We start from the raw sequence: 26,719 nt of genomic DNA on the forward strand, positions 1-26,719 counted from the left end.
GAATAGCATGACTTTTTCCAGGAAGCCATAAAATGGATAAGAAGGGGGAGGGAAGCTGCAATGGGAGTATTAAGATAAGGAACTTTCAATGAGGCCAAAATTATACTGGAGAGTTCTAGGGACAAAGAAAACAGTAACAGTTGTGCTACGTAGTACATGGTAATGCTGAGCATTTTCAGACTGTTTAAAAAATTTTTTTTATATTTCAAGGGTTTGTCATTAAAAGCTTAAGATAGGGTTTCCTTCTATTATTTGTGTTTCACATTTGTGTGTTAGATACTTCCCTTTGAGATGTTGGTACCTGGTATCTAAGAAAATTAGAAAAACTGATGTCCAAGAAGATTAGTCTAGGTCAGATCAGACAGAATACAGGTATTTTCAAAGCTGGCAGTTTTAAAGAAAGAAAAGGTTGGGAGAAGGAAGAGAATGGAGGAGGGAAGATAAAGTGTTTGCTTCCAGAAGCATCCTTAAGGAAGGAAACGCTTCTCAAGTAGACTAGCAAAGAGAGCAAGAAATGCTGTATTTCCCTTTCTCCTTTCTAGTAGAGGTCAGAAATGTTTGTTTACATATGTATATCACCAGAGAGAAAACAACTATGAAAATGAAATCATAATACAGACGCATTTCTCCTTCCCTTTATCCCTAAATAGGGTCTGCCAAACCACCATTAAATGAGACAAACATGGTGAAATCCTAAAGCTGATATAAATGCCTATAAAACTATTGCTTACCTGGGCTTCCATAACTTTAAACCGCTTTTCTTGTTCTTTCAATCCACTAAAATATTTAGACAAATTATCCACCCTGTGGAAACAAAGCAGACATGCTGAGCAAAAAGGAAGGGCCTCAGAAGAAATCCTAAACCACAAAAACCATGTAACTTACTAGAGCCATGGCCCCTCGCTGGCAGTTCTGTGCTGCTGAGTCATCCCAGAGCCCCCTAAAAGTTTTGTCCTTTTGAGGTGTTCCTGCAAGTATTTATTGAACAGAGCAGCATTTCTGGAACACTCATGCACCTGTTGCCCAGAGACTCGTAAACTCACACAGATTACAGCACCCCTTCAGCTTCTGGTGAGGGTCACTTAGCCCCAGCTGCTGTGGAAATCAAGGACAGCAGAAAGGAGCCTTAGGTCCAGCTCTGTCTCTTCAGCCACTTATGTCTCACCTGTACCAAATGTAAACTGATCCTGGTGTGAGAACTGAGGCCACAATATTTTCCATCAACTCAGGGGAGATGAGCCACTTAAAATTTATAGGAGGTTTCATTTTTGGAAGCTGGCTTGACATTCAAATCCCTTCTTCCATGCAGTCCACATGGGCTGTATAGACAACTTCCACATAGTGCCTCCAAATCGTTGTATCATCCACATGCTTTCTGCATCCTTCACTTTGTGTCTCACTTAAAGGAGTAAACCTCTGAATAATAATTTAGGACTTTCTCTTTAGAATACTATACCAATTTGTTATGTTCCTAGTGGGGAGATATTTTAGAGAAGTATTTAAATGGAAACTCAGTTAATTAAATACAATTTTAGAGCCAATATCATTAATTTCTTGTGGAAAACTGTAGTCTCATGCCATAAAGCTGTAAATAGTTCTTATTCTGCATGTGTGGGCTGGGGGTAATTCAAGATATCTTAAACTTCCATTCAAAAGTCTAATTCAAAAGTCGATACTGTATTCCTACAGAGGATGGAAGTACATGCACTGCAGTATAGCAAAGGAACTATTCTTCCACCATTTCTTCATCAATATGATTTTCATTGAGCTTGACTGCAGATTTGGCTGGAGCTTACATGTCGGTAATTGTACGTACTTCAAGAGTGCCAAAAACTATTCTAATATTGTACCGATGCTGGCTTCTCATATTTTTTCATGGACTGCATATTTCCTAACTGCATTCTAGTTGGACTCTCTATAAACTTTACAAGCACCTGAATATTTATCTCATTCAAAGCTGGAGACTTGCAAGGTACACTTATTGTGGGTCAGAATAACATACTTATTAGATGTGGCCTTCAGCCTTTCTTCATTGCTTTCTTTCCTTTCTTGTTCAACGTTTACAAGATAATTTTCTTTTTGCACCAGCTCCCATGTTATGATTTTTTGATCTAGGCCAACTGGAAGATCTCTTTCTGTAGGAAAGAAAATTTAAGAATTATATTTTACTCCCTTTTCTCTTATACTAGTAATGGAAGGCTGCTATGCTAAAGAAAAATGAAGTCTTGCCATTGCAGGTCCTTTGCCATTGCAGCAGTGTCATGTTATGAAAATGCAGTGTAAAATAAGTATTTTCTACTTTTTTTTTTCTTGTGATGGAAGGCAATAGACCTTTTTGCAGTTGGATATGACTCCTGAGTTTTCTAAAGAACAGCATGGACCAGTTTCTGTGGTTCCATTTAAACTCATTTACAACCTTACTGGACTTCTGACATATTTTAGCCCCAAAGTATTTAATGAGCAGATCTTTATGTTCAGGTGCACTTTGTCATCTAAGCTTTTTTATTAGAACAATTATAAATAGGAAGGACAAACTGTGAATAAATCCCTCCACCTTGAAGTATAAAGCCTGTTGTTGTTTTCAAGTGTCCCAGGCAACAACAGACCTCAATTTCACAGGCATATTTTGAAGGTACCATACCAGTTTTGTGTCTTCCTAAAGATTGGTAAGGGCACACTTGCTGCGTGCTCCAAACACTACTGAATCTATAACATGAGCAGTCAGGTACATGCTTTCTTAGGGGGAAAAAACAATTTTTGTTTGTTTGGTTGGTTTTTTTGTTTGAAGGATCTTCAGCAGCATGCTTTGATAGCCAGAAGGAGTGTGCCTGAAAGGGAGGCTAGTCATAGGGCTCTGAATTGGTCCAGTCTGACAACAGTTCTGCTCCAAAGCCCATTATCAGTCTGCCCATGAGGAGTAAATAGGCTTATTATCAGACAGTGTTAAACTAGATGGGCCAAGTTTGTCATCACTATAGAAAGCCCCCAAACGCCTTCTGTAATTAGCTGAACTTCTTCTGCCTTTTTAATTATAACTTTTAAGGGACCACCGTTTCTCTAAGCATGCTTGGTCTCTCTCCGTGTCTCTGTATTGGGAAATTCCACTGATCCTAGTAGATTTTTAGACTTGGTATAAGTTTTTAGGTTTGTCTGTACTTAATAATTGCTAAAATTCAGGAGCAAATGAAATAACTATTCGTTAAACCTATCCATTGTTATATCTTCAGAAACCAAATCCCTTTAACCAGTTTTATATCAACACCTTTGCTGTAATAACTATGGTGCATAAAGAAATGCATTGTGGGAAACTGTTTATAGTAGAGGATACATTATAATTCTTAATTATTCATTTGTACTCCCCTGGCACTCTTTGTTAAAAATAAATTGTGACTCTTGGCTTAAGGATATCTTAATTGCTCTTCTGTTTTGCCTATGCAGCATGTCCTAGGAGAGTGTCAGGGTCTCCAGTTGCTAGGTGTTTGTTAACGACTCACCCAGATGTTCTTTTTTATGTTCTGTTTTGTTGAAGATTCTTCTGAGAACCAGAGTTATGTGGTTAATAATGATAAATGGTGGTGCTAAGGCAGGCCGGCCATGATATTCAACTATCAGGTTGTAGCGCTGAATTTTCCAGAAGATGTCTGCATTGCCCTGAACAACTTGAAAAGTGTAACTGTAAGTGGGGGGAAAAAAGTATATAACTGTTTTTACTGCAACAAGCTAAAGCTTATTATTACAAAATTTAGTCCCACCTTTACTTTAAAAAAGGAACAGCAAGCTCAGCAAGTAGTGTTAATTTAATCTAAAGTTTGTGCAAATTATTAGATATTAAAATAATTGCAGTTGCAGTCTTCAAATATTAAAAAGTACATTCTTTTTTTTTTAAAGAAAGGTAATTCCACTTCAGTCAGGCAAGATCAGCAAACATGCCACGTCCGTTCTTCAACCAAATGAATCATTATTAGCCGTGTTGACAAGCATTTCCCCTATGTGCAGATTATCCACTGTTAAGTCTGCCAAGTTTACAGCTGCTTTGCACCTGCAGACTTGGGCTGCAGCACAGCCAGGGATCCAGACCCTTCTATGCAAGTTTAATTGAATTTTTAGCAGTAAAAGAGGCTTCTTTTCTTCTTGTCTTTAATGTGACTAGAGTAAGGACGATGATAACTTAAGAACTACATGATCACAAAAGTCTACCTATCAATCCCCAAATAATATTCATTATTATTATTACTAGTGCATTCCAAAATGAACAGCCAACAGCAATGTAGTAAATGTGGGCATGCAGTTAAAACTTTGCAGCCTCTTTCCTGATACTTACTGAAATCACTCTTACCTGAACATAGCAATCAGGAGATTCATAAGGAGAACATTTGTGACTAGTAGGAAGATGACCAGCAGAAGTATGATGAGCCAGTTGGCATAGCTATTAGGACATGATGGCAAGTTCTCCTGCATAATCTGCAGTGGATTAAATGTACAGTTCCTGGGATACATTCGTGATGCTGCAAAGGAAGATAGAGAAATAAAAGAATAGTTTTGACAAATCCTACTGCCACATGTATTTCTTAGAGTGGAGACAAAAGCTTTGTATTTTGGTGAGCAAAATCTCTGACTTTCAACAAAGAATGGCAAGAATTATAAATTGTTCTTGAGGTTTGAAGTAATATATTTCATAGGTATTTCAATGCAAATAAAAACTGAATTAATATCTCTAAACATGTCTTTTTTAAGAGCTAGTGACATGGATGGATGTGTATATTTAGTACCTTTACTGTTAAGATACAAATCAAGGACAATGATGATATTGATTACTAAAATGAGATTTAATCTTGGCTGCATATAAACAGCAGCATAATTTTGTTCTGAATATTTTACAATCATTGAAAGCTTAAACCCAATATTGTGGTAGTATTTTTGTACTGCCCTTGTTGACTACTAGCAGGACCGTAAATACGAGACTCTTTTAACCTTAAAAGGACAGTTCTTTGGCTGCTTGAGCTACTGAACTAATTCTTGCAGTTGAAAGATCATTTATGTGAACTAATATCCAATGTTTTTAATTTTGTGAAAATGTAATCATGTTGTGTACAAGAAGAGACATTGCTTTAATGTGCAAGAGGTTTGCAACCCTAGGACAATGCAGACCTCCAGAACTTGGCTGCTCATTCAGTGGCAAGATGGCTGTTACAGCTGGCTTTTTAGTAATGTTTAGCAAAGGGGGGTTGTATTGACAAGGCTGTAACTGGCTTTTTGTAACATTCAGCAAAGGGGCATTGTATTGAAAAGGCTGTATCCTTTTTAGACTAGTTTTGAGTTCCCAAAGTCAAACCAGCTTTGAGTATTTAGCAGTTGTGTTCCCCCACATACTTGTGTCTTCACAGTCCTCGTGCTGGTACATGTGTTAGAGGAGAAAACTCAGTAACAGCTGGGAATGGGGTTCCTTATTCTAAATTTAAACTACTTTGTAAATTCAAGCTTGGAGTCGAGGTTGGTAAGAATCGTTCTACTGCATCAGACTAGAGGTCTAGCCCTGTATCCTGTCTCCAGGTATGAATTAAATCCACAAATATAGAGTAGCATAATGATATTTACTTTTTTGTTCTCCGTTTTTTCACTAATAATTCTTTTCTCCACTGCCATGGATAACGCCACGATCATATTCCTTAGAGCATGCAGTTATATCAAAGCTCACCACAGCTGGGACTGCTTTCACCAAGTGCATTACCTTATATTTATCTACACTGAATTTCATTTGATGATTTAGCACTCATGAGGGTTCTCTGCAACTCTTAACTGTCAGCTTTAGTCTTTACTACCCAGTGATGTAGTTTCATCAGCAAATTTTGTTCCCCTCATTACCTATCTGCTTTTCCGTATGTTTCATAAAGATGTTAGACAGAATAAGCCCCAGAGGGCCCCAGGACAAATTACTCCCTTCTGGAAGTTGCCCATGTAATTAATTATTTTTTTCTGTCTTTTAACCAGTTATTTATCCAGGTGAAGACACCCTTTGGAGTCTCAATGGAGAGAAACACACATTTCTAGGGAATGCTACATCTGACCTATTTCCGAATGAGATTACTCCTATCCCAGAAATATTTGTTTCTCTCCAATTACTTAAATGGAAATAAGAGTGACTGGTTGTGCTGGGCATGCTTACACCATAGGCATTTAAAGTTAAGTAAGATTAATCACACCCCTGCTCTCTTGTCTCATTCAGACTCTTCTGGCTTTTCTAAGACATATGCTTTTTCTTATTAAGCAGAGTGAACATGAAAGAATGCTTACTGGTTTGCTTCTGTCTATGGGAGTTTTTTGGTTCCATCTATATGGCCTCAAGTTTGAATCCTACTTCAATATTGCCACTGACATTTAGCACTGTTATTCTGGCTAAATGCTGTGGCATTACTTCAGACTTCTTTGGGAGATGACCTGTTCTGTATTTCACCTGCTTACCTATCAGAAATGTTGCCTTTGAACTATTATGTCCAAGTATTTCCTTGTCTTGTGATTATTTTTATGTTGTTTTGTTTGAAATGTTGTACATAAGCAATTACTAGCTTTATTTGATTTGGGCAGCTTTACCTGCAGAGTCAATAAATGCTCTAGAGGAATATTTATTCTAAAATGTGTTTGCTTATGGGCAGAGCTGTACTGCTTTAACACTGTCATGTTAAACTACTGCCAAAATGTATGGAGATGCTATTATTTCAATTTACACAAGGTGATCTGGTCTAGGTTAAACTGAACAGAAATGGACTGAAGTGAAAGAAGCTATGCCACCTTTTAAAACTGCAAATCCTTGTGTGAATATTTCAGACAGCTTGTCTAAATAGGGCCAACCCTTATGCTCTAATGTAATTCCACAATGCACATTATCTCTCTGCAAATATACTATTTATATCATAGTAATGTGAAAGCTTTGGCCTGCAGGACAAAGATGAACAAAAAAAGACAATACTGGGAAGGAATTCCATGCTCTAATCAGAAGTGTGCGTTCAAAAATGGCCAAGTTAGGGGGGAAAGAAATTTCCTCACTGTCTATTTCATCCAGTGGAATCTGGCCAAATATCTGAAGGTAGGGACGATAAAGCACCCTTCTGAATATCCATTCCACTCGGCTGTCATTGGGATGAAGTAGAGCTTGAGTTGTCACACCATAGGCAATGAGCCACACACTCAAGAAAAACAGAAAGAAGAAAACATCCTTCATCTAAAAAAGAGGGGGGGGGGGAGAGAAAAGGAGAAGAGGTGACTGTAATACCATAGTCAAAGAACAGTAGTCTTTCTATATGAAAATGTCTCAAATAATTCTGTTTCTTTACAAGCTTGTTTAGATTAAAGAAGGTGCAATAGGATACAGTTCTATGCACAGAATTCCTCTCTTGACCTTGCTGTTGTTACATTGTTCTTCGCCTGTAATCAGCATTTTTCTTTGATAGCTCATTTAGATAAAGGCATGTTTTAAATTAAAACCTTGCTTTTCAATCATCTAACATTTAAAAAATGAAACACATTTTATCTTTTAAGTGAATCTCATTATACCTTTTAAATGCAGATTTTCTGTGAGATCTCATAGTACCATTGACTGCTATACTGTGAATTACAAGACTTCTGCTGCAGCAGTGAATCCTGGTAACAGTCGGTGCTCATTGATGAATACTGAACCGCTGATACAGCAGACATTGAAGGCTGCAAGGATCAGGTAGCTTCTGTCTTGGGTTTTCAAGCTAAGTAATGCATCTGAGGGATTGTTTTCAGGACTTCCTGCTTTTAAACATAGTGTTTCTCTACAGAAGCAGAAGTAATTGAATCCTAAAACACTTACTTAAAAAAAAAAAACAAACCTAATATGCATTTCAAGTGCAATAATTTTTCCCTGGTGGACGAGGAACACTTCATCCACTTCCCATCTAATCTGACAGAGTTCATTAGGGACTGTAGATTCATTTCAATTAGATTATTGGATTGTGCAGTTACCCAAAAGCATAGGCATTTCAGACCTCCAGGATGTTACTAGGAGTTCTGTTAAGAACCACAGTATCTAAGCCAGGCAAGACATCGTTGATATCTCTCTGACTTTCATCAATCTATTTTGTTTTCTGGATGATTAAAAATTTAGCAATGCTGCAGGACTGTAATGGTGTCATAGTTAAAAGAGAGCAGTGGCAAGTCTGGAAATATTTTTTACCAATCTGCAGTCTCTCTGTGAATGGGCATTGTTCTGGCATTGAACTGCCATTTTAGCAGCTACCACACTTGTTTCAGCAATTCTGTAGTGAGGTTAAAAAGGAAAAAGACAATAAAAGACAATCTTGGATTGCTTCTCTGTTTAAGTAAGGGAAATGACCTTGCCTGAACCCACTTGATGAACCTTCCGAGAAGGTATCATTTGCTGAAGTAACTTTCACTGTTCTTTCATTTGATGTAAGGTTCAACATTGAACTACCAAAGCTAAGGCATTGTGTTGGCTCGGATAGGGGGAAGATGAAAGGTCCCATTTTATGGCTTTGTCTAGGCTGCTGTTTATGTTCTTATTTGCATCTTCTTTATCTGTGTGTTATAGGACTTCAGATGCCAACATAGTAGACCCATCACCATATTTGTTCAAGGCCCTGGTTTAACTTGGTATGCAGCAAGGAAGGGTTAGGAGCTGTAGATCTGACTTGTTCTCTTACAATAAAAGTCTGCTAATGCTGTAAGCTAGATAATGTTCAAGAACAAATATTTATTTGCCATTTGCCCTTTTGCTACTCCAAGCAAATGTCATGTTAGAGTTCCAGTTATTGCATTTGTAGACAAATCCAAATAGCTTGGTAGTTTTGTTTATTCAATGTATAGGCGTGTTTAGACCGTAGGGCTTTTACTGAGCTCTGCTGTGAGTCACAAATCAAGTACTTGTAGATTCTATAATAGCACTTACAATTAGATGAACTCCTATTAATCTGTTACCATGAGTTAATTGGCCTAGAGGATTAACATGCCTAAATAAAAAGCTACTTTAACATATCAATGCATACCCAAGCAGAGTAACTGCAGTCCTACTGTCTCATTTCCTGCAGGAGAGTGTTAATAAATAAAAATCTTTTATCAACATCTTCCAACATAAGCTCACAAAGTACTAATATATGTTTTCATTGTAACTTGGAGCTACAAAGTACAAGTAAGAATAACTCCTGTGGGAAACCTGCAACTATCCTTTTTCACAGATTTTTTTTTTCACACTTCTTGCAAATAACATAATCTATTTCCCCAAGCAGAGCAGAGTCATTTAGCAAATGCCCTGCCCTTCTATAAATGGCCTGTCCTCCGTCTGAGGTCTTTGCTCAGAATGCGCACAGCTTATGAAGTAGGAGGAACAGCAGTAAGTCAAAGACACTCTACTCTTCATTTGTCAGATCTGAGGATAAATGATTAGGTAAGGTACATAGATTAGTAAATTGGGACCAGCTTGGAAGGATCTATTTCAAACTTATTGCATCTAATACTTATGATAAATAAGGGAATATATGCAAAATGACAAGCCTTAAAAATATAAAGATAGATTATAAACTGATTTCGTTTGTAAAGAGATTTCCTACTCTCCATTTTTGAGAAAGCACAAGTATTTATCTGAGAGAGACTGCGCACTTACCATCCTTTCCACAATTATGATCTTTGGTCCAAGTTGTTTATGAATTGCAAAAATATGTATAAGTCTAAGTGTAAACACCATAAAGTCAATGGCAAGTATTGTACGGCCAGCTTGAAAAGTTGAATTCAGCATCCTGCAGAACACATGAAATGAAATATCAGATCTCAGCAAGTACTGCTGAGAAGTATTTTCTCAAATATTACACTCAGTTTCCAGGCATAGCCTAGTTAGGAAAAAGCAAGTGCTTCAGGGCTGTGGTCGCATAAGCCTATAAAAGGAATGTGATATAATGTCTGTACATTGATGAGAAATAGCCAGAAGATGGAGGGACACTGTATTCTCTGTCTTGGCTTCAATGAGATTTATTTAAAAAAAAAAAAGAAAATATTATACATTGAATAAAAGTGATTGTCAAAAAAAGAAAAGCACAGCTTTTCTGTACGTGAGTTTGAATATACCGATACAGCTTTCTGTGGTCTCTGGAGCAACTTCTATGATTCCACAGAATTTTAGAGGCTTTTATTGCAGAAACATGTCTCAAAGCTTGTAGAAGTAACTGTCACAGCCTGTCCTCACATGCACATGAGACTCTCCTGTCAGTTGACATACATAGCCCTTGCTACTGATGCTGAGCACATCACATGGAACAGATATATACCTGCAGGTTACCCCAATTACGAAGAGGAAGATGGTCACCATATCACATTTATTCCAGTTATCCTCCACGTACAGTTTAAATTTTTTCATTAAATTTGTGTCTTCATCTGTATAGAAACTCTGAAAAAGACAAATAATCATTGGTATTGATCTGTTTCTAGTTTCATTATTTCATTGTGAGTTTTAACATAATACCTATTTCCTTTTTCTCTTTCATTGCAAAAAGCAAAAACAAATTGCTAGTGTAACAGGAAAAAAATTTGAAAACATAAGCTTGGTTTACTGTCTTAAAACACAAAAGTTGGATAAAAAGAAAAAAAATAATATCTTTTTATTCTTGTGATATTAGCCTTCAGAATTTTTGAGGCCTGATTTAAGATTTTGTCAGCATTTGGACTGTTACACAATACAACAACTTCCAGTCAAAGTTCAGTTTCTAGACATTGCTATCTAAACAGCATGAACAGATTTGGCATTTGCATATTGGAATTGTCAGTGAGTGCACGTTTGGTTATCTAGGCACAGAGCTGGGTTTCTTAACTGGGTTTTAGCCTGGCACTCTTCATGTTTTACAGGTTTATAATGAAATGTTCTTTGATCCAAATATTTTCCATGTCCTTCTCTGATTATGGCCTTGCTACATAATTTCAAATAAATTGTAACAAACTGGGATCCCTTTCACTGTCCCCATTGCCTAAATAATGAACACCTACTCGTTCTTCCAGAGTAAATGTTTATAACTGCTTTTTTGTGTCTAAAGAGGACAGCTTTATGCACCCACAGTTGGCAACATACTAGCACCATTGTTCACACATTATTTTGGTTGTTGAGCTGAGGACATTCCAAAACCAGTAACTGGCAGAGTAATGGAGAAGGGCTTGGGGGTTTTTTGTTTGTTTGTTTTGGGTTTTTTGGTTTTGTTTTTTAAGAAAAGCAACCCCAAAAGAGATCTGCTAATGTTTTGAGTTGAGAAGTATCTTAGGAAATACACAAATAATCTGAATTCATTTACTTGGTTTTTTTAAATAGTCCCCAGTGGGGAAGAATCTCTTAAAAGGATTACAGTTGCCTGCTGTGTTTCCAGCTGTAGAATGTAACTTCAATTATTTGTGGTGGGAGGACCTAGTTCTGGGGAGTGAAATCAGAGAGATACTTTGCAAAGTGAAGGACACCTGAATCTTAGCAGCCCACTTGACTTGGCTATGGCTGGAGCAGGATGGAAAAACAGAGGTGGAGCTACAGGTTTGTATGGTGGAGGAAGAGCTTGTTCTGGGAGAGAGAGGTGGAGTGTTTTGGATAAGGTAAGTTCTGTATTGCTCTTCTGTGCAAAACTGCACCTGACACTTAAAATCTTCACGCTTGTACAGTTATACAGATTGTAAATCTATTCAAAAATATTGCTTCAAGTTTTACTGTGTTACTGTTAAGATGTTGTATGTTACTGACCTGCCGGATTTCTTCCAAGACTAGGGTAAAAACCCAGAAGTAAAGTATAATTTCCTTAGCAGATGGACCCTCAGGTGGAGGTGGCTTAAAGTCCAGTAAAAGGACATAAGTAAATAGAAACAGAAAAGCGAAGTACATTATAACATTCCCCATAAATACAGTTACAGGGGCACTCCAGAATTTTCTCCACCGAGTAAACATGAATGTCGCCCACGCTGTGTTTTCAGAAGGGTTCTGCTTTTCCAATTTACTATTTCCTCTGCAAAACAAAAAGAATATAGGCTTGGTGACGATTTCCTAAAATTAGTTCATGGGAATAGGCTCAGTATTACTCTATATAAAGCTTCTTGTAAGAAAGTAACAGGCAGACGCTGGGGGTGGCAAGGAGGAAGGCTGTAGAAGGCAGAGCAATCACATTACCATAGCAGAAATATTTCAAGTCAAAAAGAAAGTTTTGAAAAACAAAGTCACATCAGACTTAAATGCATGCTTTTGCTATTGCAGTTTTGTTGTGTTAATTTGATTTGCAACTCCATTGTGTTCCTGCATGTAGCACAAACACTGTGCAAATACACAAGGAGGGGGGAAGTGGGCTAATTGCTCTTCATCATCCTACTTAATAGGAAAGAAGAGCAAACGGCCAATGTAGTTCGTGAGTCAGTTCTTAATTATTTTGGCTCTAAAAATTTCTTGCACTGTTTGCATGCAGAAGTTCTTGTTGTTGCTGTGACTTGAAGCAATTTCTCTTTTTGACCAAGTCTCAAAAATGCTGGATCATACTAAGCATGTGTTTCTTGACTATCCTTGCTGAAGACTGAGAGAACTAGTGAAGGAATACTTCAGTCCTTTACACAACTGTAAGTGCTGGCATCTTGCCCTTTACAATTAAATTAGAGTAAATTGCAGAAAAATTAATAGAGAAGCCTTTTAGCAAAAAATTTGACCTCGTAAATTATTTATTAAGGTAGTCTTTGACTACAGTGGAATTACACAAGTATTTTGGTAACTGAAGGGAAATTTGACCTGTGCATCTACAGTTGCTTTTGCTGTGTTTTGGAACATTAAGTGCGATCTATAGGCAATGGAAATTATCATGTGCAGAAAATGCAAGTTCCCTGTATTTGATAGCAATCTGGTCTTAGTGTGAGGTTTTGTTTCCACGTAAATTGCTCTCCTGTGTAAGCTAGGGATGTTATTGGATCTTTAATTTTGTGATTCTGACTCGGAGAGGTGTGATCTCTAACAAAGGATGTGCACACTAGAGTATGGTTTCAATTTACCTCAAAAAAAATAAACAATGACTCTTCATTGGTTTTTAATTTCCCCTGACATTCTTGCTAATTATTAAATACATTTGTTACAAGGAAAAGTTTCTCCTCACAGCCAGTCTTTTCTATGTGCCCAATTCTGTACTACCTCTCAATTTATGACATCATAAGATACATTCCCATGGTAACAGGCTAATATAATAAACAGATAATTGCAGCTTTACTGTAAGATGTTGAAACAGGTCTGGGAGGGAGAGAGCCTCTTTGTGCATTCCAATTGCTATTATCTTAGCAATTTATTTTAACAATGTAATGACCAAACCACACTTCACTAGGGATATGGAAGTGCTTTATGACATTGCTTACAAATAGCTCCCAAGAGGCAGATGCTTTTACGCCTATTTTATAGGTTAGGGAGAGAGGAGAACTAATGATTTTCTCCAATATACTGGCAGTTAAATGCCAGAGGTAAAAATAGAACCTAATAACTCTGACTTGGTCCAGTACTTCATACCATGGATGATGCTTCCTCGCTACCATTGTTCACATATTTCTGAAGTTCTCTTTAAATCATTGAAAAGCACATGCTTAATACAAGTGCCTATTTAGCACTATTTAGCCATTGAGATGACGTTGTGCTAATCAAAAGTCTTCCCATCCTGACTGAAGTCCTTGTGGTCTCCCAGGTTTTGGTGATGAGTGTGTGGCAGAGGTATAGGGTGGGATACAGAAGTTCTGTATCACAGATCTATGAATGGCCATGAGCAACTGACAATCTTTGTGCTCAGTTACCCATTTGTGTAATGCTCCCTCTAACTCATAAGTTTGTTGTTGTTCCTCAGGCCTGCCCATCTTTTAAAATATAAATGAAGAACACTGGTATGGTGGGAAGCTGACTTAATATAGAATTCTCAAGTACTGATGTTTGCAAGTACTTCTGTTGCTGCCTTTGTAGGAAAGTACGTAGTGATGTGCTGAAATAATGTTAAGGTTTTGCTGAGAACCTTCTTTCTGCTCAGCTTGGTAATCTGGTAGGGGCTTAGTTTCTAAATCCAATGTATATCAGCCATCGTGAGCTGAAGGGAATCTCAGGAGATGCTTTCTGATTCCCCAGGTATTAAGCAGATTCCTTGTTCTGTAGAAATTACCTGCTCAGAACAAGTAAAGTTGTGTCTCCTTAAAACAGTGATATATTCATGTTTATTTTCTATATTCCTTTTAGAGAGCAACACAGCAGTAATCAGAGGGCACAGCACTTTCTGAGGAGTAATGACTTTCTTGGTCCTTCAGCTGCTCCTTAGATCATTAGCTGGTCACTAATCCACAAGAATTGTCCTGTTCTTTGACTGTTGTCACAAAAGTTATATTAACTAATGGTTTTAAACTTACCTATCTTCTTCCTTGGAAAAAAACAGAATCCTCTCTGTATCTAAACTGTCCAGCTCTCTGAATGGCTCTGGCTCAATCTTTGACTGTTTTTCCTCACTGTAAGGAAACAAACTCATTAGTTGAAAGGTGATGGTTAGTAATTTTTTACTATGAAATTGGCATTCACACAGAACTGCTAGCATGTACTTATCTTCAACTTGCTCCACTGAGAAGCTATCAAATAATGTGTAATCCTTACCTCTGTAAATTCTGTTTATTTGCAAGAAGAAGGCTGAAGTCACCCACAAGATTCAGAGAAGTGATAATTGGCATGCTTCACAAAAATGGAGCAGGATGCTCAGTTTCCTCAAATTACTTGGGACTTGAGCAGAACTAAACCCCTCAGTCAGTCCTAGAAGATAGTACCCCAATGCTCTGTTCCTGGTTACTCTTAGTAGCACTTAAGTGAGGAAATGCCAGAAGCAGTAGGGAACACGGTGTCAACTCCTGCATTTCCAGGGAAAGGAGGCAAAAAATGTCCTCAACAGAACAAATTTGGAAAGGCTTACTTTGATTATGAATCATAATTTAAACCTTTTCATGAAAACTTTGCCAAAATTTCACATTAAATTACTTGAATTTGTGACTCTGGCAGCCACTATGACAAGAAGGTCATCTTTAGTGATACTGGCAGAAGGAAAGTCTTAAGTTAGCAGTTCCAAACAAGTTTTCCTCTTGCTTTTTAAGTAGTTTAACAGTTAAGAAACATACATGTCTTAATAGCATGTTATTCCATAATGCCTATTCTGATGATTTGTATATGATTCTTACAGTATTAGGAGGTTTTCTTAAAGTTTCAGTTCCTGGATTCTTATGACTGCTAGAGTATCTTGGCTGCTTTTTTTTTTCTTTTCTGTTTGTTGTGGGTTTTTTGTTGTTTGTTTGTTTGTTTTAAGAAAACCTAAGATTCTAGCCATCTTCACTGTGACAAAAAGCTGAAAACTACGAACTCCAAAGCTATGCCTGCAGAAGATTAACAAAGAGATCTCATAAGACATTGAATTTGAAAATCTTAATTGATTTCATGGCGGCCCTGTGTTTTTAAGCTTGACTTACGGTTATCAAGGCTTGTGGCTGACAATACTGCTTTGTGATGGCTGTGTTTCTAGATAAGATACTGAGGTTTGAACCAGGCATCTCCAATCTGGAAGTAGATGGTGCTACACCTGGAGATATTCCACACATTACTGTGTAGAATCTGGAGCTGACAGAATTCCAACAGGCTTTTCTGTGGACTGTGCAAAATAGAAGTGATCTACTTCATGGCATTGATCTTTTAAGTATTAGAATAGACACTATTCTAGCACAGGACACACAAATCAGTCCTATAGAAAACTGATTTGGTTACTAGTGCTGTGGCCCTGTTGACACCCTGAGGCGGTATTACTGTTTTTATCACTTAGGTGAGAGATTTTGAGTCTGGATATTTTTTATGGCTTATTTTTCATCCCTTCTCTTGCACCCAAATAGTTATGTTTGCACCTGAATGCTATTAAATTTGTGTAGATTAGGAAAGGACACCAGAATCCACAGATTAACTTCAGGATCTGTGTGCTTGTAGACATGTCTCCCCACCATATCTTTGTCAGGAAGGCCTGAAAGTCAAGAAAACAAGAGATGGCTTTAACATCACAAAAACATACATGCAGATGAAATGCACCTATGTTCTGTGGCTCCTAAAACAGGGAATGCTCTGGAAACCTGAAAAGCAGGCACACCTTCAGAGCAAACAGGTGCTCTGTGCGTCCTTCTGCAGATGTTGTTGAGTATGCAAAGAGTAATGAAGAGGACAGAGGAAAGAACAGCAAGTCAAGTGGAATTAAGCAACATCTGTAGTGCTAAGAATGTGCAAGTCAGGCACTGGGAGCTAAAAGTACCACCACTCTTAATTTGGTTTTGTGTATGTGGAGAGAACTCAGGTTGTGAGGGCAAAGCTGAATAGTAATTTGATTTAACTTTTATCAGCAAGCTCTTCTTTGAATCTGAACAAGGAGTTACCTCACATCTTAGAGCAGTTTCATTATGCCTCAGGCAGATGCTTCTCTGTGAGCAAGGAAGGAAGAAAAAGCACAGGATGGAATAAGGGCTAAACCTTCTCCTCAGCGTGCTGGTCCGTGGGCCAACTGGATGAAAGGGAGGGGAAAGGGGGAACTGTGTTGCTTTGTCAAGGATGGGGTATAACATCCTCTTCATATGGTGCTAGGGGAGGGAAGAGTCCCCTCTCTGAAGAATATCTCTTAGGGGAATACGTTTTGTGGGGTTCTTCAGTTGCTGTGCTGTCCTCTTCTGTGTACAACATCATGATTAAAGGCCCTGGGGGTAGAGATGGTGAGGGAAGGGTCTGTAAAACTTACCTGGACACCATCATGTGCAAAGAAAGACTTTGCATCTGCTTCTGTAGCCAGCTGAAGGCAGGTGGTTTTGCTCCAGTACTGATTTTTCCTCACCAACAGAGCAAATGCTCTCTCCTCACTGTTGTGGTAGCATTCACTAAACAGTTCTGCCAAATGAAGGAAACATAGACAAACAGATCTTGTAATTTAAAAAAAAAAAATGAAAAAATGAATGTAAGGCAAGAGAGTGATGTGTGTAGGGTGCAGCATGATGGCAGCAAAGCCTGAGCGCTACCAGATGCTCCTTGCTGCACCAGACTTCTGCAAGGCTGAAGTAGTTGAAAAGACCCTGAGAGAGCTAAGAGGAAGTGGGAGGGAGAGAGGAATGATGCTGGACACAAGAATAACTCACTATGGCTTTATGCATGGGTGTACATGTGTTGGGGCAGAGGGCTGATGAAATAATTTGCCTTGGTAAAAAAAAAAAGTGTAATTTTAAAATTCTCACTGTTGCAGAAAGGTATATAGTAAATCTGTCGGTACCCCCCTCTCACCTCTTTCTATCTGCATGCTCCCTTCTCAGCCTGGGGCCTCTAACGTGTTTGGGTTTTGTGGTTTTTTTCCTATTGTTGTTTGACCTGAGAAGAAAATTTTCTTTCTCAGTTCTTCTACAGATAGCATAAGAAACTTCTTGGAAACATGTCAGTATTTGTTATAGTCCCTCATTTGTAGCTGCATCGTGTGGAGCTTTAGGCAGTATCAAGCAAAACTGTATCTCTTGGATGATCCTCTTACACTTTGAAGGATGAGTTGCCATGCTGCCCCCGCTCTCCTGAATAGACAAAAGGAACAGCTCAGCTTTGGCTTATAGCCAACAAATCCTTGGTTTTAAGACATAGCCATTTGACATAAAATAATATTAGACTTGGTAGAGTGTTGTGGCATAGTTCTGTTTCCAGAGAAGCTGGTCCTGGAGCTCAGAAACTAGGACAAACAGTCCAAAAAGTCAAGGTTTTCTCATTAGACAAGATCTGACTTCTTGTGTCTGTTTCATTCTGCTGATTCACTTGATTATCTCCATACCTTTCCTAGGCCAGCCTACACCTTGTTGTTACACTGTGAGGGCTGGGGAAGGGATCAAGTTCTCTTAAAATAAGCTGATACACAGACTTCTTTTGCAGTTGATGTGGTATTTATCATTCTTAAAGAATGTTTGTTCTACTTAATATTGACAGTGTTATCCAGGCCAGAAATTAAAATTGCAGATCTAATACTTACCAAAGCCAAGGAGTAGACTTCTGTGTATTGGATTAGGCCCTGTAATTCCATGACTAAATTACTTGAGCCCTGTGATTATATAGAGCCTGACTTTTATTTTTCGTAAATAATAATGGCCCTGTGAGAAGAGGGGAAAAATGTGATCTGTGTATAAACAATGTAGCAAAGTCTGCATGAGCCTTCAGCTGCTTGATGTTCTAGCTCTACGGGGAGAGAAAGAGCCTTTGTGTTTCCACGTGTGGCATACTTTAAAGCCCTCTGTTCACAGTGGTGCTACCTTCAGGCATGGATTAGCTTGAAGTCAGATCAGCAGAGAAGCTTGTGTGCAGACATCTGTTTTTAAACCAGGCAAAGGGGAGAGGCCTTGGCATTCCAGCATTGCAGATGCCTGAATTCGTACTGCTGTAGGGAGGGGCAGCTTGTCCGCTGTGAAACCAGCCTGAGCCTTGCTGCAGTTTTGCAGTGCAGTTAGCCCTCTTCTGGGTGAGGTAATCTCAAATTATTTTTAGCAGCGAAGACAAACCTTAAAACTTGTTGCTCTAGTGTCCCTTACAGAGCAAGCTTGATATTGCAGGAAAACCAGGCTGTTGTGAGCCTGGAAGTGTGTTGGATCTTCTATCTTGCCCATTGCTGTAACACACCTTGTACTAAGATCAGACACTTAAAACACCAACTCAGGTGCAGCAGGAGAGTAATTTCTTCCATGCATCCCAGGGGTCAGTCCTGGAACACTGATTTTTCCAAAATGATTGCGTTTTAAGTCATCCTTCTGTGGTATTTGAATGTTTGGGACTGCCTGTGCTGCAAGGCTGTTAAATTATTCATGACAGTTGACCTTTTACAACTGAAACAGTATTTTTTTCACTTGCTTGCTTTCCAATGGCAGTTACTTCTTAAATTTTTGATGCTGTTAAAAAGGTGCCCTTACTTACCAACAGCGAGCTGCTCATACTTGGCTTCTTTCATTATACGTGCTACTTCAGTCTCTGTCTCCAGGCGGGACATCTCTTTAAGGATCTTGCAGGCTGCCAGAGCTGAAGCTACACCCTCTGGTCCCTGTGGAATTGAAAGGGGTGCTGCCTCAAATACGAACTTGAAAGTCCAAAATGTCAATTGAAATGACAGTTTTGGTGATATCTGAGAAGCGAAAACCACATAGCGGTAGTTCTTGTGCCTTATAAGGCTGGAGACTTCTGGGTTTGATTGACCTTAGATGGGCCTGATTTGGGGTAGCAGTCAAAGACTGAAAGGAGAAGAACATGTTATGGAAATAGAGCAAAACAGTCTCACAGTGCCTCAAACACGACTGTGCTGAGACCGTGCATAAAGACGTATGGGAAAGGAGGGAGTACAGCTGGCAGAGGCACAACAGTGGCACAGAGCAAAGAAACGTGCCTTCTGGTAATAGGGCTCCACAAACACAAAGCCCTGCAAGGTGCAGATGTGTCTGCATGCACATACACTAGCTGAAGAGCTGTGCTGCAGTTTGTCCCTCCTTGTGACTTCCCCCATTGCCAGATGCAGCTGTCTGGAAGCTCAGGGATGGGGCCTGATAGCCATGTCTGGCTCTGTGGGGGGAGGGAAGCTATGGCATTGCACTCCAGGGGCACAAGACAGGGCCTGGGTTGTGGAGGGTTGTAAAACAGGAGACAATTATGCCAGCTTGAAGCTCACCCTTTGAGAGCGTGGTGCTGTTGTTCCCTATGCATACAGCACGTAAGCTAAAGATGCTCGATTGCACGGTCTTCCCTCTTGGTCCTGCTAAAACCCAAACAACTGACCTATTGTAGAAGGAACAAAACCTGAGACTGAGAGTGGTGAGTCATCAGCAGCAAGGAAGAGGAGGGCCAACTCTGCAGCTGAAGTTCATCAGCAGTGTTTCAGGCTGTGCTGATTTACATCTGCTGCTGCTCTACCCTCCCTCTCTGTCAGGCCTTCTGGCCCCTGCTGGCACGAGGCACATGGAGATGAAAAGCCTTATAAATGCCACATCTCGTTTTTTAGAAACAAACCTATCTGTCATCTGAGCTGCAAGGCTGAGCAAAAAACATCTCATATAGTTGAAATATGCCAATATTTCACCTGAAGCTGCTACAGCACAAAGCTTACCATAGCCCAGAAATAGTTTGCCATCTTGTGCCGGTTTTGAAGTACTGCCCATACAAACAAATCCCTCCAAGGATTTTCACTTTTCTGGTTCATATCCAAGGGCCCAGGTAATCGCTTTGTATTCATTTTATCCTGAAATATGGTTTGTAGAAATTAAAACCTGCTTTATATTCTCATACCATGCAAATTACATGATCTAAGCTGATCTTGGCCTTGCCAGCTACTTCATATTCTTTTGATTTTTCTTTTTCTTTTCTGTAGGACTGAGAGGTAATTAGTTCATTCTGTACTGAATCAAAGGACCCTTGTGTCCCCAATATAACTCAATATGTGTGAGAACGTTCTGGATGAAACCGTGACTCCATTGAAGTCAATGGTAAAGCTTTCATTGACTTTATTAAGGCCAGGGTTTCACTGCTGGTGTGTAATATCATACAAGACAAACCTGTGATTAACTAATCTGAGCTTGCCTTCACTTATATTGGATTCTGCTCAACTGCCATAGAGGACATGGTTTCAGAGAAAAAGGAACAAAAGGCATTTTATTTCAACAGAAATAAATCTCACCAAGGCCCTGTACAGGACAAGAATAGAGTACGTCAATACCCTCTTTTTAGTCTTTCCTTTGAGAAACCTCTCCCTCATGCAGGGAGTATTTTAAGTAGAACAGTGCTTATTCCTTTAGCATTTGATAAAAAACACTCCAGAGGAAGTGTGGCAACTTAGGTCAAGTCCTGAGTTGTAAGTATATTTAAAAACTGCCTTTATTGTGTTAATTAGAAGCAGCCAGAGTGGATTTATTTTTTTTAATAAAATAAGTTTTTGTGAGGATCTATTTTTTCATCACTTTAAACTATGGGATTCTGTTAAAATTTATTTTAATGGCATTTTTGGGGGGTGTTGGTGTGTTTTGGTTTTTGTTTTTTTCTTCAGTTTGTAGTGAGCTATTTAATCAACTGAATTGCACTGAAAACCTTGCAGGAGACAAAGATATCCCAAAAGTCTCATCAGTCTTTGTAACCACCAGTTCCTAGCTTGAAATAAGACACACAATTTAGCAACAGTGACACTGGTATCCCAGTACAGTGATGCTCTTTCTGTTGCCAGTGATAATGGAATCAAGCCACTGGTGGCAGCCATGGGAAAAAGCTCTTAAAGGAAAAAAGCTAGTAGGCAGTGTGATGTGGTATCTGAATCGGGCCTTATTTACAGCACTTGGCTTTAGCTCACTTACTGCCAAATCCCACAAAAGTAGGTCTGGAGTCTGCTTAATGACTTCAAAGGTATTGCCCCAAACTGTCTGTCCTTTTAAACAAAGAAATTCTGACTAGATTCAAACTTACCTTTTCATACTACTAATTAATTTAGCTAGGCTTTATCAAAGCAAAAGTGATTGAAGCTCTTGAGTGAGCATTTTTTTATTATTATTTTTTAGTTTAAACAGTTTTAAAATGAAACTAGAACTTGGCAAATATCAAAAGGTTTAACTGTTTAGTTTGTCTAAAACTCTGATCTTAATGAAATTTCTCTATACCTCTCTGATTTGAAATTATATGTCCAAACTTGTCTCCAATGCTCTTGCAAGAACTTTGGTACTTATGAGTTTCAATGTTAAACACACTGTCAAAATGCAAAAATGATGATATATCTATTGCACAATTGTGGGCAGTGCACTATAGACATTCCACAGTGGTACCCATCACATGTTATCCTTGTCATGTGTTGGCCAAGGTGCTTGCCAGGGCCACTTCACACAATCATTCCTATTTCTTGCTGTGTGTTATGACACTCAGTAACAAGACTATAATGATCTAAAGGCAAATATCATGTACAGCACATTATTGAATATACAATCTACTCCTACACAGTATAAATCTGGGAATAGTTTTACGTACAAAGATTACCATTTTCAGACCTGGGATTGAAAATGGTCATTGCCTGCTTGTCTTTCTCCTAGAAAATTCTGTCTTTCAAGTACTTCTGCTTAAATTCTGTATGAGAAATGCAGACTGCTATTTTTATGTCTAGTTACTGCTTAATAAATGTAAATCCATCTCTTCATATTCCCCATATATCTTTCATTGAATCTGTTCTTATGCATGTGAGACTAGTAAGATCAACAGAGTGTTCTCCACATGCAAGGTGCTAGAATGAGGAATGGTCTGTGGGAGTTGCGCTAGACAAGCGTGAGATACAGGGGCCTCTGCAGATCATGAAACAGAGGCCGTATCTTGGCACTAGTTCAAGGTACAGTAAAACCTTGCATAAAATCCCACATGCAGAAGGGGAGAAAGAAGAATCACAACCTACCCTAGAAATTCCTTTCTTTTCCTTTTTAATTTTGAAATTAAAAAGACCAAACCATTTTAGCTGTAATAATAATGAGCTGAAAAAAGGAATGAGAAACTGAAGTAACCGTTTCTCTCATATTCCCTTTCCTTCCTTGCCCCACCCCCAAAGGCCAGATGTAGTTAAAATTTTTCAAATTCTAAATTGGAGGGGAGCAGGACTATGATGGAAAGCTGTAACTCACAGATTTCTTCTTGCCTCCATATCTGAGGTCTTGATAGAAACCTTTGCATGCATCATGGAGAAAATCCTTGAGAACTCTGGAGACCTCACTGAGAGTGAAGAGTGGGCAGATCTCCTTCTGCTCCTTATGCTGTTGACCAGTGAGCCGTGCCAAGGTCAGCTTGCTTTCTTCATGTTTCTTCAGTAGAAGTTCATAGAGGAGACATTTCTGAGAAATGGAACAGTAGAGTCTCTGCAGACGACTATATGTCAGGAATTCGGATATGTTAGCTCCATTGTCAATAAATAATTTTACAAATTCTGGTTTGTCATTGACCAGAGCATCCATCATCACTTCCTCCAGGTCACAGGACTAGATTGATGAAGGGGGGGGGGGAAAAGAAGTAGTTTTTAGGGGTAAGCATGGATGGATGAGGAGGGAGGTAAGATTTAACATTGAGAATATGCACATTTTCTCTTCCACCAGGTCAACAGTGGGCACAATGAGAAAGAGAGGTAGAACTCTTCATTTCTCTGTGACAAAATGTCTGTGTAAGCATTAATGTTAAGACATCAACACAAATAGCATGCTGTAGGAGTTGTGGTGATGTGGGTAGGTACCCACTACACTGGGTATTTAGTTGAAACAGTGACATTCTCCCTACCATCTTCTAACAGTAATATCTGCATGATGCTTTTGCTTTGTAAGCTCAGGTTTGCTTGCTTTAAAGTCTGTACAGAAAGGAGGGGAAGATTCTTGCCCCCAAAGAGCTCAAGAAAGAGACCATGACCGCTGAATTATTCCTCTATCTTTAGCCATTATCATATAGGGGACCAGAAAGACAAATAGCCTAAGGAAGCATACTACCACTGCCCAATCTCTTAGTGGAGAATGCAGGTAGTGTTAAAAACTGGAGCCTTCTATCAGGATGTTTCAGTGTCCTGTACACATTGGATTATACACTGATTGTCCTCTAAGGCAATAAAACCTGGTACCTTCCACTCCACGTCACCATTGAATATTTCACTTTTAGCTATGTCCACTCTATTCCAGGCCACTGCCAGCTTCAGTTCATCCAGATATTCCTGAGCCTCCTGACTGTGACTTTTACAGGCTGGCAAAAATAGGAAATGCAAATAAACTCAGTACTTTACACTTGTTATGTTTAATTTAATATAGTATTGGTAATTTGATTAGTGATACAAGCTCTCCTTCAGCTATCACAGACCCGTGGGTTGCTTAACCAGGAACACTTCACAGCATTTTTTTTTCCTAACTTAAGAAATATTAATAATAATTTTTGCTAGCTGAATTCTCTATTAAAACATTAAGTTTAAATGTCTGTAAGACCCTGGTCTCCAGAAAGGGGGGGATAGGACTGGCTATTGTTTGTGTCTTGTTTCAATTAGCACATTAGGAATAGAATGCCCTTTTTTTCCCCATGCTAAATTTAGGCTAACACAAACAATTAAGTTAACACAAACTGGCAGAGCAAGTAATGTCTTCTTTCAGAAGATACAGTGAAGATTTCTTGCAAGAGAAATGGATTGTGTCTGGAACTAAGGCAGTTCAGGTCTACTTGTGGGTTTTGGTTGTGTTGTGTGGGGTTTTTTTGTTGTTTTTTTAATGACTTGTAATCGGAATAACTGCTCCAGTACATTTCAGTTCTTCTATAACCTCTACTACTAAGAGAAGCAAGTACTGAAATAAAGGAGCGATTAAAATAGTACTATAAGATAGCATGAGATAAAAAAGCAAACACTATTTTAAAGCAAGGTTATGAGAGCTATGGTAACTGCCACAGTTGATTTGTCAATAAGCAAACAGGAGAACTCTGCATCAGAAATGCAATCTGATCCAACAGCCAACTGAACTTGCTCTGGATAAGAATGAAATACATGTATAGCATAGAAGTCGTCAAATAAGGTAAATACTACATTGTGCTGTGTTTGTTGTTCTTACCTTTTACTAAAGCTTTTAAAATGACTGTGTCTAATTCTTCTGAACCATCTTGCTCAAAGTTGTGCAGAGTTAGAAGATGTTGGTGTGAAATAATGTTCTGAATCTATTGGGAGTTGAAATAAAAATAATTTTACGACTTGTCCTACTGCTATATATTAATGCTTAAGAGGCCGGTGGAGATCACCCATACAGTATTTCCCAAAGACTTATGTTCTAATTGCAAAGCTGAGGTTTGGCAAGAAGACAAACATTATTAGTTTCCCATATATAAATAAGTCCTAAGACAAGGAGGGAGTTACTGCCTTTTCCAAAATAACCCATCAGGATAGGAGGAACAGAACTTGGATATCCTGAGAATGAGAGCATTGCTTTAATTAAAAGATTCTTCATTAACTCATGTTCTTATTTGACTCATAGTCATGCTGTGGCCAGCATACCACTAGTTTTGTTTTACCTTTTCCTGCTCTGACATTTAAGTTTTGCTCTCAGAGTTGTTTACTTAAAAGCATAGTCTCTAAATCTTCTTTGAGTAAAAGTCATCAAATATTGATACACACAGTACTCTCTCCTGCTTCTCTATTTATTGAGTTTTCTTTCTTGCAGTGCAGCTGCACCGAGACTTTGTGACCATCTGGCAATATTGCTTCTAGATGCCCTTCCATCCCCTTGTGTTAGTGATCTGGCAAAGTTCTCCCTAATGGAATTAATATGTAGAACTTTTAAAGCTAAGGATTATGGCAAGGGCTGCAAAGAGTGAGTCAGGTCGAGTGGACTTGGTTTATCTCAGAGGCACACATTGCTCTTCAATCTTCACATAAAGACAATCTCAAAGTGTTTTTTTGTTTCTTAGACACTTATGCATAGTGGTTTAAGTCCAGCAATTGTGCCTCAAGACAAAGAGTAAGGAAAATCTGTGAATCTGTTTTGTCTTTCTTTTTTAAGACCACACATAACTGACAATAGATAGGATAATTTCTAAACACCCTTCATTCTTTTTAATTTATTCATGCTTGCCCACAATTAGGTTTCCGTTTAACAGCTGTAGATCATGAATTAGGTGTCTTCTGTCACAGCTGCACAGGCTCCACAGCTGTGGAGTATAAATAATGCTTCATGTACTCCAGAAGGATGGTGGGGTTCCTGGGTGCTGGCTGTTACTTGAGGAAATAATTCAGGAAGGACAGAGCCCTAAGTGTTCAGCTGAATCACTAGGACAAAGTAGTTTATATGATCAACTGAGCACTTGATTTTAATGTTAGAGAGGCATTCTATGATACTAGGAGCACTGGAGTACCCAAAACTTCTGGGCAGCTTCTTGTCAAACCTGTACTGAATGGACTACCAAAGCTAGAAACGGTGGGAGAGAGATTGTGAACATGATACATGTAACTATCAAACGTATGAGCTCACTGTTGCTGTCCATTGAAGAATGTCCTTCCACAAGAAGCTTTCTGCAGGGAATTTCTCCTTAAATTGCTTTTCAACAGCTTCTGGCATGACAAGCTGTGGGTCATTCATGAATGCAGCTAAGATGTCGGCTGTACCTCCAGACCCTGCTAAGATAAGCCAGGGAGCAGAATTTTCCAAACCGCTGCAAATTCTCTGTAGTTTAAAAAGTACATTTTAGAATTCATGTACGGAAAGAAAATGTTATTCAGAAGAAGTATTTCTTGCAGACTATAGGAATAAATATGTACCTAAACCAGATTCACTATGGAGTCAGTCCAGACTCCTCTAAATTATTAGGATTTTCCTGATTTGGTAGCAGGTCTTCCATGTATAGACCCCTGACTATACTTCTTTTCATGACATGTCTGCTGAGTAGCTAAGCTACCTGATTTGGACAAACAATGTGTAAAACTTCTTTGTCCCTGACTTGTTTTTTTCCCCTGCAGTTTGTGTTTTAGCATGGTCAAGTGCAAGAGGAGCACTATACAGAAATTCTTATCAGGCTCTTCTGGCTGCTAAACCTGGTGATACGCTCTGAAAATCAGGAATTTGCCTGTGGGAATACAACATTGGGCTACAGAAAAAAACCTGCTGAAACATAGCAACTACAAGGGTTAAAGGCTAATAATTCTATTACTTG

The 26,719-nt window shown here is 38.7% G+C and overlaps 2 protein-coding genes across 2 annotated transcripts in view; one reads left to right on the forward strand and one right to left on the reverse strand.

Annotated features, from left to right (window-relative positions):
- TRPM5 (transient receptor potential cation channel subfamily M member 5) overlaps positions 1–26,719 on the reverse strand; it is a 39,248-nt gene that overhangs the window by 1,886 nt on the left and 10,643 nt on the right. Inside the window, exons 6-22 of the mRNA XM_052810589.1 lie at positions 26,041–26,232; positions 24,631–24,733; positions 23,664–23,782; positions 22,690–23,040; positions 20,157–20,288; positions 18,980–19,103; positions 16,791–16,936; positions 15,919–16,031; positions 14,398–14,493; positions 11,741–11,999; positions 10,296–10,414; positions 9,638–9,770; positions 7,042–7,216; positions 4,337–4,505; positions 3,495–3,673; positions 2,003–2,135; positions 732–804 (exon numbers count right to left, since the gene is read on the reverse strand). Of these exons, the coding sequence (XP_052666549.1) occupies positions 732–804; positions 2,003–2,135; positions 3,495–3,673; positions 4,337–4,505; positions 7,042–7,216; positions 9,638–9,770; positions 10,296–10,414; positions 11,741–11,999; positions 14,398–14,493; positions 15,919–16,031; positions 16,791–16,936; positions 18,980–19,103; positions 20,157–20,288; positions 22,690–23,040; positions 23,664–23,782; positions 24,631–24,733; positions 26,041–26,232 (2,616 nt within the window). The remainder of the gene's footprint in view (positions 1–731; positions 805–2,002; positions 2,136–3,494; positions 3,674–4,336; positions 4,506–7,041; positions 7,217–9,637; positions 9,771–10,295; positions 10,415–11,740; positions 12,000–14,397; positions 14,494–15,918; positions 16,032–16,790; positions 16,937–18,979; positions 19,104–20,156; positions 20,289–22,689; positions 23,041–23,663; positions 23,783–24,630; positions 24,734–26,040; positions 26,233–26,719) is intronic.
- KCNQ1 (potassium voltage-gated channel subfamily Q member 1) overlaps positions 11,315–26,719 on the forward strand; it is a 421,808-nt gene continuing 406,403 nt past the window's right edge. The window contains exons 1-2 of the mRNA XM_052810583.1: positions 11,315–11,595; positions 14,231–14,320. The gene's annotated coding sequence lies outside the window, so the exon portion shown is untranslated. The remainder of the gene's footprint in view (positions 11,596–14,230; positions 14,321–26,719) is intronic.

This window comes from Harpia harpyja, chromosome 16 (assembly GCF_026419915.1).
Source record: "Harpia harpyja isolate bHarHar1 chromosome 16, bHarHar1 primary haplotype, whole genome shotgun sequence".
Taxonomy (NCBI): domain Eukaryota; kingdom Metazoa; phylum Chordata; class Aves; order Accipitriformes; family Accipitridae; genus Harpia; species Harpia harpyja.